This window comes from Perognathus longimembris, unplaced genomic scaffold (genome assembly GCF_023159225.1).
Source record: "Perognathus longimembris pacificus isolate PPM17 unplaced genomic scaffold, ASM2315922v1 HiC_scaffold_5797, whole genome shotgun sequence".
NCBI classification, from domain to species: Eukaryota; Metazoa; Chordata; class Mammalia; order Rodentia; family Heteromyidae; genus Perognathus; species Perognathus longimembris.
This window is the reverse complement of record NW_025961263.1, coordinates 430,750-444,583: the sequence shown is the minus strand read 5'-3', so window position 1 is coordinate 444,583 and position 13,834 is coordinate 430,750. Positions and strand designations below refer to the sequence as shown.

Here is a 13,834-nt window from a genome sequence, read left to right as displayed (position 1 = left end):
TGGACTCTCTCCTGTGACCTCCTCACTCCCTGAGCACACAGGAAGTGGAACGCCTGCGTGGACTCTCTCCTGTGACCTCACTCCCTGAGCACACAGGAAGTGGAACGCCTGCGTGGACTCTCTCCTGTGACCTCCTCACTCCCTGAGCACACAAGAAGTGGAACGCCTGCGTGGACTCTCTCCTGTGACCTCACTCCCTGAGCACACAGGAAGTGGAACGCCTGCGTGGACTCTCTCCTGTGACCTCACTTCCTGAGCACACAGGAAGTGGAACACCTGCGTGGACTCTCTCCTGTGACCTCCTCACTTCCTGAGCACACAGGAAGTGGAGCGCCTGCGTGGACTCTCTCCTGTGACCTCCTCACTCCCTGAGCACACAGGAAGTGGAACGCCTGCGTGGACTCTCTCCTGTGACCTCCTCACTCCCTGAGCACACAGGAAGTGGAACGCCTGCGTGGACTCTCTCCTGTGACCTCACTTCCTGAGCACACAGGAAGTGGAACACCTGTGTGGACTCTCTCCTGTGACCTCCTCACTCCCTGAGCACACAGGAAGTGGAATGCCTGCGTGGACTCTCTCCTGTGACCTCCTCACTCCCTGAGCACACAGGAAGTGGAACGCCTGCGTGGACTCTCTCCTGTGACCTCACTTCCTGAGCACACAGGAAGTGGAACACCTGCGTGGACTCTCTCCTGTGACCTCCTCACTTCCTGAGCACACAGGAAGTGGAGCGCCTGCGTGGACTCTCTCCTGTGACCTCCTCACTCCCTGAGCACACAGGAAGTGGAACGCCTGCGTGGACTCTCTCCTGTGACCTCCTCACTCCCTGAGCACACAGGAAGTGGAACGCCTGCGTGGACTCTCTCCTGTGACCTCACTTCCTGAGCACACAGGAAGTGGAACACCTGTGTGGACTCTCTCCTGTGACCTCCTCACTCCCTGAGCACACAGGAAGTGGAATGCCTGCGTGGACTCTCTCCTGTGACTTCCTCACTCCCTGAGCACACAGGAAGTGGAACGCCTGCATGGACTCTCTGACCACCTCACTTCCTGAGCACACAGGAAGTGGAACACCTGCGTGGACTCTCTCCTGTGACCCCCTGACTTCCTGAGCACACAGGAAGTGGAGCGCCTGCGTGGACTCTCTCCTGTGACCTCCTCACTCCCTGAGCACACAGGAAGTGGAACGCCTGCGTGGACTCTCTCCTGTGACCTCCTCACTCCCTGAGCACACAGGAAGTGGAACGCCTGCGTGGACTCTCTGACCACCTCACTTCCTGAGCACACAGGAAGTGGAACGCCTGCGTGGACTCTCTCCTGTGACCTCCTCACTCCCTGAGCACACAGGAAGTGGAACACCTGCGTGGACTCTCTGACCACCTCACTTCCTGAGCACACAGGAAGTGGAACGCCTGCGTGGACTCTCTCCTGTGACCTCCTCACTCCCTGAGCACACAGGAAGTGGAACGCCTGCGTGGACTCTCTCCTGTGACCTCACTCCCTGAGCACACAGGAAGTGGAACGCCTGCGTGGACTCTCTCCTGTGACCTCCTCACTCCCTGAGCACACAAGAAGTGGAACGCCTGCGTGGACTCTCTCCTGTGACCTCACTCCCTGAGCACACAGGAAGTGGAACGCCTGCGTGGACTCTCTCCTGTGACCTCACTTCCTGAGCACACAGGAAGTGGAACACCTGCGTGGACTCTCTCCTGTGACCTCCTCACTTCCTGAGCACACAGGAAGTGGAGCGCCTGCGTGGACTCTCTCCTGTGACCTCCTCACTCCCTGAGCACACAGGAAGTGGAACGCCTGCGTGGACTCTCTCCTGTGACCTCCTCACTCCCTGAGCACACAGGAAGTGGAACGCCTGCGTGGACTCTCTCCTGTGACCTCACTTCCTGAGCACACAGGAAGTGGAACACCTGTGTGGACTCTCTCCTGTGACCTCCTCACTCCCTGAGCACACAGGAAGTGGAATGCCTGCGTGGACTCTCTCCTGTGACCTCCTCACTCCCTGAGCACACAGGAAGTGGAACGCCTGCGTGGACTCTCTCCTGTGACCTCACTTCCTGAGCACACAGGAAGTGGAACGCCTGCGTGGACTCTCTCCTGTGACCTCCTCACTCCCTGAGCACACAGGAAGTGGAACGCCTGCGTGGACTCTCTCCTGTGACCTCACTTCCTGAGCACACAGGAAGTGGAACACCTGTGTGGACTCTCTCCTGTGACCTCCTCACTCCCTGAGCACACAGGAAGTGGAATGCCTGCGTGGACTCTCTCCTGTGACCTCCTCACTCCCTGAGCACACAGGAAGTGGAACGCCTGCGTGGACTCTCTCCTGTGACCTCACTTCCTGAGCACACAGGAAGTGGAACACCTGTGTGGACTCTCTCCTGTGACCTCCTCACTCCCTGAGCACACAGGAAGTGGAATGCCTGCGTGGACTCTCTCCTGTGACTTCCTCACTCCCTGAGCACACAGGAAGTGGAACGCCTGCATGGACTCTCTGACCACCTCACTTCCTGAGCACACAGGAAGTGGAACACCTGCGTGGACTCTCTCCTGTGACCCCCTGACTTCCTGAGCACACAGGAAGTGGAGCGCCTGCGTGGACTCTCTCCTGTGACCTCCTCACTCCCTGAGCACACAGGAAGTGGAACGCCTGCGTGGACTCTCTCCTGTGACCCCCTCACTTTCTGAGCACACAGGAAGTGGGAGCACCTGCTTCTGTAACGAGGGCAGGCAGCAGTCCTACAGGCTCTTCTAGGAGTCCCTTGGGTCTCCTTCAAGGGTGTCCCTGTTGTTCTTAAGTTCCTCTTTTCCATGCCCATGGACAGCTGGCAAGTGCCAGCGTAAGGATGGAGCCAGGCCTTCCCTCTACCTCACCACATCTCCCACAGCAGTGAGATTTTTCACATAAAAACACAGAATGCCCAGTTAAATCTGATCAGGAAATAAAGCCCATGTGCCTTCTTAGTTTAAGTCCACTCCAGGCACATGTGGAAAAGGGTTTTCTGCCAACTGCAGCTGAACGTATTTCTGATACAACTGTGAGTGTAGCACAAACAGACTGGGGCAGAGGAGGCTCTTCCCCTACCTACACCACAGCCACCTGGACACGGACTGCTTGCAAGTCCCTGTCCTTGTACTAGGCACGGTTGAGCTCTGCCCTGAGGGGAGCTCCTTCACCTGGCCAACCCTTTCTCCTCCAGGACAAAGGCTCACATCCTGCCAAGGAAGCCACCACGTCCTCAGACTCGAGAACACCATGCTCTGTCCACACAATATGAACCTGTGATTGCTCACTGGCTTACCTTGCTCTCCTGAGTGTGTGTTCTTCTGTATGCCATTTGGTATTAGTAACTGGTAAGTGCTCCATCTTGATGAATGAGTGATTAGAAACGACTTTGAGTGTTTGGGAGATATTTGTTTTGCTATGCTGTCTACCCTATTAGCAGTCTTGCAACTACAGAAATTAAGAGTGACCATTTTAGGTAATGCTACGAATAAATTAATGTTCTTCACCACACATATGGTACATTACAGAGTAGGGTTCTGTAAATGTCATGCTCCCATATCACATTTACAGTTAAATTTTTAAAATTCAGTTTCCTCAGCGCTCTTGGGGATATTAATACGTTTTACTCCATTTATATGAGAGAAAAATGTCATCCACATAGCTCTGCTGGCTATCTTCTTCTGTTCACACTGCCATGCAATAAAATTCAGAGACTACTACACCAGCTCCAGACAAGCCATGGGAAACAGAGCCTTGGATAGCAAGGGCAGAAACACACCGGCTGGGCATGTGGCTTGTCCTAGAGCAGCAGGCCTCTCCCCGCACACGCCGGAGCCTCACAGCTCCAACCCCAGACACCTGCAGCGAAGGACTCGAGCCCCAAAGACCTCACCACACGAAATTCAGGGTGAAATGGAATACATGTAGGACTCACTAAAACTAAGGTGAACTACCAATATTTCCAATGTGTCGTCAACTATATCTGGCTAATGGTTTTAAGTACCTTGAGTTTTAATTTCATAGTTTCCCAAATTAGGCCTATCTGAACATTTCATTGGTATTTATCACAGACAAAATGTGAATCTAAAGTTGCTGCATATAAGACATAATTATATATAAGACATGTATACTCAACTATAACTAAATTCTATACAAAAATGACAACCTTAATGAATGAGAATAGAAAGGAAGCAGGTAATACATAAGTTTAGCCAAGGAAAAGCAGAAAACATGTTTTCAAACCTTGATTCTAAATATATTTTAATGTCATCTTACTCCTTTTAAACTTCTAGTAACATATACAATTGCATGTGATTTAATATGATAAACATCATTCTAGTTTTGATGTTTACACTCATAACTGTGCAATTTAGCTAAAAAATATAGTAGCTACAAGAAAGAAGCAGGATCCCAGAAATGGAGTGGCAGATCGTAGTCATGCAAGAGAGTATTCCTCACATTTAGTCACTGGCTGAACTGTCAACCAACAATAGGACTATTTTTCTCTCCTTTCTCATCTGCCCAGGCTGACATCACCAACATATCAGGAAGGCCTAGTTGTGTTTTGAGGAATTTTCACTGGAGCTTTTAAACATCTAAAATTCTCACAATATTACACAAACAATAATAAGTATTATTGTGTGCTGTGTGTATGAAACAACTTATGCAATATTATAAAATAATTGGAAAACTGTGCATCTAGGCTATATTTATTACTTTACCTACTTGTCAAGGCATTTAACACTGTGGATAATGATCATTACTACAGTTGCTAAGCAAGCACTTTACCACAAAGCCATACACCAGCCAGACCTAAAACAGTACCTTTTATGCATGAATATAATATGTAATGCACACAAACTAATACGGCAGAAAATATTAAGTCTCCAATTTAAATAATTAGCTAAAATATAACATTTGTTTACACTTTAACTACTTAAAACTGTTTAGAAAATAAGTCAAAGAAGAAAGAACTAATTTGAATGTAACAAAAGATTAAAGACAAGAGAGGGCTGGGAATATGGCCTAGTAGCAAGAGCACTTGTCTTGTATTAATGAAGCCCTGGGTTCGATTCCCCAGCACCACATATATAGAAAATGGCCAGAAGTGGCGCTGTGGCTCAAATGGCAGAGTGCTAGCCTTGAGCAAAAAGAAGCCAGGGACTGTGCTCAGGCCCTGAGTCCAATGCCCAGGACTGGCAAAAATAAAAATAAAAAAAATAAAGACAAGAGAACCTATGCATTTCAATGGTGGTAGGTTTGATCTGGTGGTCAAACACTAAAATGACAAATTTTTAACAAGGAATTTGCCCCAGTTTCAACCAGCCCACAGTAGACACATTTGTCTTATGCATCTGCTGGTAACAAATCTGTGAGCTGAGCTTAACTGGAACCATCCTAACAGGGGGAAGAGAAAAACAGTGAGACACTGTACAAGAACATGATTAGTAAATCTTGGGTCAAACTAGATTGCTTCTTCACAGAACATTTTTTCCAATAATTAAAAAGAATACAACTTCTTTTCTCAGTATTTCAGATATAAAAATGACTAGGACCAGTTTTAGGAGATATACAGTGGTCAGAAGAACTTATTCAGCCTTCAAGAAAGAGAAAATGAGCAAGAGAAAGAGGCATTTAAATTGTAAACACATAAAGGGTACTCTCCTGCCCAACCTTTCATAATTGACTGTTAGGAGAGATGGGACTTTTCTTCCTGTTAGTAAAAGCACGATGAACAATAGTATAGCCATTTTCTCATCAGTTGAAATTAATACTATATATCAAATTTCTTCTAAGTAGTACAAATATGATTCCCCTAAAATACACTTTACAGTTTCTTTCAAATTATCCTAAATTAGTTGCTACAGTCTAAGAATAATGGAACAAAATGAACACTCCATTTATTAAGTATGTGCTAAAACCTATGATAGAACAAATGGTATTTTTAAGAATTATTAAAGTAATAGCATTTCAGCACTCATTAACAATTATTTAAGACACACTCCATCTTGGCTTAGTACTTGTCCATTTGGGTACATGCTAGGTGTCATGATCAGCAACCAGAAGTTCTTACAGAACCGAGTTTTAAACAAGAAAATACTTGGCACATAAACAGCCGTGAACATTAAACATTTTGATCTTACAGTTGCAATCGGTCCATCCACGTGATAATCCAGGCTGAAAACATCCCATCCCGTGTCTCCTGGAGAGACCTGATGCAAAGAAAAAAGCAGGAAGATAAGAAGGCAGGGCCTAGTTGTCGAAACCACTCAGGTATTTAGCTTGCTAGGGAGAGGAATCTGCACGTTTTGGTCAGCTTTGTCTCTCCAGCGATTGGACAGACAATGAGCCGTATGCTGGGTGCTCTACAAACATTCAGGAAAGGAGAGTGCATCCTTTCAATGGACACTGCAGAAAAGTCTACTGTCTTACAATGGCTTTCAAATCTCTTCAGGTCCATGTTTTAAGAAAGCAATGGTTTCTACCAAAAACCTCTCAGTAACTTAGCAGCTACGTGCTCCTGCTTACAGAGCTGTGCCAAGCACAGTCGTGTGCCACAAGGACACTGAAGATGCAACTTCCGGGTGAAAAGACACTATCACCATACATCACAGTGGTGTCCTCCACCCGACTCACTACGGGTGGTCATCCATGACACACCCCCACACCCCGGGAGTCGAATTTGAGCCTAGCAGCCCCGAGACAAGCCTCTTTTATGACATGACGTGGCCTGGAGGACAGGGGACTCGCCACAGCCACCGGTAAACAAGCACAGATAGGGCCACATACCAGCAGTCTAGTTCCCAGGTCGGACCAGAACATCTGTGCCTTTAAAAATGAGGGAAAGCCTGCTAGGACGCCCTCTCTGGGCTGGGCCCCACCTACCTCCAGCAGCCTCACGTCCAGCCTCCGGAGGATCTCAGGGCTGTCAAACTGCGCATTGGTTGCTCTGACAGCAGTTTCGAGAATGCCCGTCAAGTTATGTTGATATAAAGTCGTTGCTGGACGGACAAGTTCTGGCCTTGATTTAAAAAAAAAAATGATTACAGACAACATTACTTGAGTATTTACTGAACTTTTAAAAAGTTATACATTAAAAAGAGCTCAAATTATAAAAACTGAAAAGACAAAAGGGACCAGTACAATGTAGAAACAAACAGCTTCGTGGCATATTCCTTTGAAATCTCAAAACTATTCATTCTGATTCAGCTTAGATGTGCTAACATGTTAATATTCAAACCCCTCTAATGACATTTGTTGCTTCAAACAGAAACTGCCAGGCCCTTTATCACCCCCAAAGTATTGCAGATTTATAAAAATTAAGCAGTCCCAGTGTCTTACTTTAGCAAATCCATTAAGTGCCTTATAAAATCTCCTTGACCAAGCAGCAAGTACCGCCTCATCGCCTGCATGTGGTCCAGCAAGCTGTACTTTTTATTGAGAACATCCAGCAGATACTTGCTGGTCTCAAAATAAGCAGCATCAATTTTCCCTTGAAAGGCATTTTCTAAATCTGTGAATAAATCCGCAGCTGTAAAGAACAAAAGGAAAAAGCACACATACATATGTAAGATGCATTTTAACAAAGGAATAATGAAGGCACACAAGGACAGAAGTCAGTGCCAACTCATCAGTCCCATCCACAGTGGACCCCGCCCAGCCGCAAGAGCTGCACCATCAACAAAGGGAAACCAAGTCCCAAGAAATGAAACTGAACTCAGCAACGTCTAGTGGCCTAAGAGCCACCACCAACATTTGGACTTACAGGAGGAGCTAGTTGCAGTACTGCCCACAGGCTCAAGAACCACCGTGCTCCAACTACTACTGGAGAGTCTCATAAGGAACCGTGAGAATGGGCACAGAGCCAAGCACCACGCCACCCACAGGGTAGCTCTGCACACGAGTCCTGAGGCCAAAAGGGGTCGCGTGAGCACTGAGCACATGCGGTGCACAGCTCTGTGGCAGAGCAAGGCACTGCTCTCAAGCAGCTCAGAGCATCCCTGAACTGCAGGGAGGTCGCTGAAGGTTTGCTAGGGGAAAGAACCAGAAGCACCGAGACAGAAGCCTAACTCTAAGCAGTAACCTAAGCTAAAAAAAAAAAGTGTTCCCATCACAAGACTAGAGACATAACAGAGGTTTTTATAATGCCAATTTACATCTGCTTAGCTCAAATCTGTTTATAACCACAGCAAAAACTAACCATCAGAATAATCCCAAAGTTGAGAAGCAACCAATCTGATTGAGAAAAAATAAGCTTCTGTTCAAGGTTAAGGGAGAATAAGAGAAGCAATGCCTTTGGTTGAAAGTTTTGAGTCTTTCCAGCATATGAAACCAACTTCAAAGTATCAAAAGGCCCATGGGTTCTGCTTGTCCTTCAAAATAAGACTAGGTAAGCCAGTGGGTCTGCTTCACTGCAGGTACGTCTGCTTCACTGCAGGTACGCCCCAGTGGGTCTGCTTCACTGCAGGTATGTCTGCTTTACTGCAGGTACGCCCCAGTGGGTCTGCTTCACTGCAGGTACGTCTGCCTTACTGCAGGTACGCCCCAGTGGATCTGCTTCACTGCAGGTACACACTGGGGTAAAATCAAGGGGCCTGTGAAAGTAGCTTGTCCATCTGAGGAATGAATAACAGCAATGTTTGTGAACACAACAGCATCACGACCCAATTCACAAGGTGACCACAATCCTGCTTTAGGGGATAAGGATGTATCTCTATCAATCTATATCATCTTGAATTGTAAATATTTTCTCCCGGTATGCTTTTATCACAGCCTTGAGTAATTAGATTTTTCATTCTGATGAAATGTTAACCTATTTTAGCCCAGAACAACCTCACAAAAGGCATCAAGCACAGAGCCTACAAGGCACTCCTGCTCCCCACAGTTTATTTAGGCAGCATGGTGCTCCAGCTTCTAACATTCCCCTCCTTATTGTTTACTTCCACTTTTAAATCCTCAAATAGGCTTATAGATATGGCTCAAATGTAGAATATGCAAACCCTACTACCAAGGAAGAGAAGGAGGAAGAGAGGGAAAGGAAGAGGAAAAGAAGGGAGAGAAAGAAGAAAGGGAGGGAGCGAGGGACCCTCAGCTTTGCACAGGTAAATAGATACATGACAGTTCCAACTGTTAATTATTAATAATCTGCTGAGCTTTGTACAGTGATCCCTCACCTATGGTGGGAGCTGCATTCCAGAGACCCCCGTGATGGGTGAAAGTCTGCCGAGTAGCAGCACTATATAGTTGTCCTTCACTATACCATGGCTCACTTATTGCTACTTCCCAAATCTTCACCCATGGTGGAGGTCTCTGGGACATAGCTCCTGTGACAGGTGAGGGATTGCTGTTTACGTTGTTTTTTTAACCTGTAATAATACTGTGAAGCCGCCTAAGTGAACTGCATTACAGTAAGGGAGGACTGTACCTTTATATAAAGGTACAAGCACAATAAAAACATAGCACAAAAGCCGTTTTCTAGACACTAGCGTTAGCAAAGGACAGAGGAGAAGTTGTGCCACTGAAAGTACTGTAAGAGACCACTTAAAAGCCACTTTTTTTAATGTGGGTGAAGTAACTGATCGCTGGGCACCCACCCCTCATTGCAGGGTGATCTGAGTCACCCTGCAATGGCCTCCACTGACAGACAGGCAGCTCTGACAGAAGGCAAACCGCACCCTCAAACAAGACCTTCTTATCTTACAACAGGCAGAACTGCTCCAAAGTAAGAGAACAGCCTAGAGCTCACCAGATCAGCTGCCGGGCAAGTGCCCTCAAATGGAAGGGGCAAGAACTCAACAACCCCTTGAGAGTCAAGAAATGACCAAGGAACTAAGCACACTGTATCATCCCCCTCGTCCTCACCACCACCACCACCAGCATCACCCGCCCCCCATCCCCACCATCATCAATGTCCTGTCGGCATCGTGAGCCCCACCACTACCCTCGCCATCCCCATCATCATCAACACAACCGTACCGTCCCGAGACGACTCTGAAGACTTAGTCATGGCTATCATCTTTGTGGTGGGTGTCTGATCATGACAAACTTGGTGCAAAAAATTTATTGATTTTCCTATCAAAAGCACCTAAAAAGGAAAATGTCTTGTGATTATCTTTATAGAAATTTAAATGATCAAATATTATAAATATTTACATTAGCTACTGATTAAAAACTACTAAGAGCATTCAGTCTACAATCAAGTGAATGGTAGCAAAGACACATTAACAAGCATGACTATACTGATTGATACATTCCAGTTATCAATCTTAAAATGTAAGAAAATGTACTTAAGTGAAAATTAGTTGTATTACTAAGTCTAAGTATGTATAGCAAACAAATCAAAATCACAAAACCTTCTAACCCTACCTTCCTAGATTGATCCATCGTAATAAATGAAGGAATCATTGATTTCCTCAAAGTATACTTGTCATGCCACAGACGATCTGTTTTAACTGTTGGATCTGATGCTACAAAAAACTGAAAGCAAAGGTGCACTGAATATTAAAAAAAAGAGAGAGAGATTATACAAAGTATCAGCTAACAACAACAAGTAAATTATTCCAGAAAGTTATTCCTTAGAATATTCTTAGAATATTCCTTAGAATATTCTCCAGATACAGAGAATCTTACCCAATTATATAATAAATAAGTCTCATAAAGCATTTTAAACAAAAAAATCTCTCCAAGTTGAATTACACGTGCAAAGACATGCATGTGCACTAGTCCTAGGCCTTAAACTCAGGGCCTGGGTGTTGCCCCTGAACTTCTGTGCTCAAGGCTAGTACTCTACCACTTTAGCTACAGCTCCACTTCAGGCTTTTCTGTGGTTAACTAGATATGTAAATCTTACAGACTTTCCCACTGCAGGGCTGGCTTTCAACTTTGATCCCCAGATCTCAGCCTCCTGAGCAGCTAGGATTACAGGCATGAGCTCCTGACGTCCAGCCGCACAATGATATGAAAGTCAATCTATCACACAAATTACATGTTCTTCTTGAAGACTAAGGATCGTCGTCAGGATGGTGCCAGAGCTCCAATGTGGAGCAGAGGTGCCGATGCCCACGTACTCTGTTCACAGAAGAGCCCACCACCTACAGTACACTCTAAAAGACACAGGGCCTTTCATGCCAATGTCTGGCAGCACCAGCCCTAAGCAACACTGCAGGAAGTGACCCGTGTGGCTCTCCTTGGCCCGGCTAGGACCAAGAAGCTTCTCCCTCATCCACGACCCAGCTCACCTGCGCCCTGGCTCCCTCCAGCACCCACTCACACACAGCACAGAAGAGACACCCAGCACAAGGAGAAAAAGACATTTCCAGCTTATCTGCGCTACTTCAAGGCCTCTTGCACTGTCACTCACAGGTCCTCCTACCCACCTCTCATCTGAAAGCGGAACTGCTGAATGAATGAACAAGGGACTTTCCGTTCCTAAGGACAATGCGAGATTTCCCTTCCCACTGACTTAGTGGACAGACACTCCCAGGGACAGCTGCCGTGTGCTCTGCTCTACACCCGCACCTCGGGTCCTCCCAATCAGTTCCGTAGAATCACTTATCCTGAATGGTCATTTATGACTACAACTGAGGTTGAGCATATTCCTCCCATATTGCCATTTGCTTTTCTTTTTTTGCGGGGGGGGGGGGGGGGGAGGGGGGGTCGGTCATGGGCTTGAACTCAGGGCCTGGGCACTGTGCCTGAACTTTTTTTGCTTAGGCTAGAATGCTAGAACCATGTTGAGCCACAGGCTCCAGTTTGCTGGTGGTTAACTGTAAATAAGAGTCTCATGGACTTTCTTGCCTGGGCGGGCTTCAAACTATCACAGACCCAGTAAAAATCACAGAACTATAATGTATATGATGACATTACTGGTGGGTTTTTAATTTCCTCCTATATATTTCTGAAATCAAAAATTATAAATGGTGCAAATACTTTAGGTCAAGAAAAAAATGCTAAATAATCAATTCCAGCTAGATACTGAACACAGGCTACTAGAATTTTTAAAGTAACATCATTTTCTTTTCAAGGAAATTAACTCAAAAAGCTTTGTTTTTTTCACCTTAGCAACTTACTACCAAGTATAAATATTGAAGACACCAAAATTTTAATGATGCCAAGTTTTTGTGTTTGATGTTAGCAATAATGTACAGAAACATGACCTTTATATGCAAGCATATGAATAAATGCTAACATCTTAGGACCTCAGAGAAGGGACTGCTACAGTTATTTTAAACTAAAATTTCTTATATTTAGTACCAATTCAAATGAATAAAGTATTCATTGCTCTATTTTAGATTTTTATATTACCTTCCTCATTTAACACATGAGTAATGACTGCTTTGAGAGATAAACAGTTCTAGTCTAATGAGGTTATCATCACTTTAACATATACTGAAATTATCCCGGATAGAAATACAAACCATTATGAACCCACCATGAATAATCTGCACAGTTATCCAATCACTGTGTTATGATTGCTCTATGGCTTGCCATTCAACAGACTGGATTAATTGCATATAAATTGTATTTCTCTGTTATTCACTTAAACAGAAGAGCTAGTTTTTATAGACAACACACCAATTTATCCTGATAGTTGAAGTGCAGCTGGATTTTTATCAGTACTAACAATAAGAAATTTTAATTTAAACTATAAAACCTCAAGACAATTCGGTCATCTTTAGAAGTCATGAATGCACTGCTTCGTCTAGGGGCAAAGGAGCATGCAATCACTCTACTAGCAAACACACAGTAGTGAACACAAAAAGCATGGGTACTCTTTAGAACAGAATTAATTCTATGAAAAAAATATGGCAGTAGAAGGAAAAAAACCAAGGTCAGAATAAAACCGCAATAAGCCTTTATTTTACTGAGGCATTTTCCACTCAAGGTCTTTTAATTTTCACTATTATGTCAAACAGAGAAAGAATCAAGAAAAAAAAACAACCCTAATTGTACCACGATTTCTCATTAACTGCTGGACAAGCACCAGGGCCTCTACTAAAAACGGAAGCGAAGAGTATGATTTCCTTAGCGAGCAACTTAGTTCCTATAGAATCTGATACATGAATCAGGCCTGTCAACAGAGACCCCAGGAGATCCTCCGCTAACTTATCCATCCTGCAGGCCACGGCCTGAGATTCCAGCTGAGGACACACCCATCTAGAGAAAACAGCAAGGTAGCTGCGTGGGAGGGAGGGGAGTTAGCAGGGTTGGGAAAACCTGGTGAAGTTCTGTGTACAACCAGGGTTATGGAAAGACAAACATGAAATTATAGCATTTCAAAACGTACAAACGTTGTGTTTCTCTGGTGAAATTTACTCCTAAGTGCTTCCTTGCTTGATGCCTTTGCTTTTCCCTGTCCTGCCCAGTTTTCCTGAACAGAATGAGCAGCTAGCAACGGACATCCTCACCTAGTTCTCGAACCAGGGGGGAAGCAGGCAACCTTTCACCGTCCACATGGCTCTGAGATGAGCTTTAGCTGGTGAGTTCCTCTCTGGTCAGTGGGAGCGTTTCTAAATGGTTTTAAAATTCTTTAAACAAAATGGTGTTGAGGGCTGGGAATATGGCCTAGTGGCAAGAATGCCTGCCTCCTATACATGAAGCTCACGGTTCGATTCCCCAGCACCACATATATGGAAAACGGCCAGAAGTGGCGCTGTGGCTCAGGTGGCAGAGTGCTAGCCTTGAGCGGGAAGAAGCCAGGGACGGTGCTCAGGCCCTGAGTCCAAGGCCCAGGACTGGCAAAAAAAAAAAAAAAAAAAAAATGGTGTTGAATTTTGCCAAATCCTTTGCCAGGAGCATCAGCTGTGTGACTTGTGT

At 45.5% G+C, this 13,834-nt stretch overlaps 2 protein-coding genes across 2 annotated transcripts in view; both read right to left on the bottom strand.

Moving 5' to 3' along the window:
- The window catches only part of LOC125345518 (guanine nucleotide exchange factor DBS-like), a 928,411-nt gene that overhangs the window by 637,502 nt on the left and 277,075 nt on the right, over positions 1 to 13,834 (bottom strand).
- LOC125345520 (gamma-tubulin complex component 3-like) overlaps positions 5,255 to 13,834 on the bottom strand; it is a 45,959-nt gene continuing 37,379 nt past the window's right edge. Inside the window, 5 exon segments of the mRNA XM_048337655.1 lie at positions 5,255 to 6,231; positions 6,905 to 7,040; positions 7,361 to 7,550; positions 9,995 to 10,103; positions 10,385 to 10,495. Coding sequence (XP_048193612.1) covers positions 6,007 to 6,231; positions 6,905 to 7,040; positions 7,361 to 7,550; positions 9,995 to 10,103; positions 10,385 to 10,495 — 771 coding nt within the window. The 3' untranslated portion in view covers positions 5,255 to 6,006.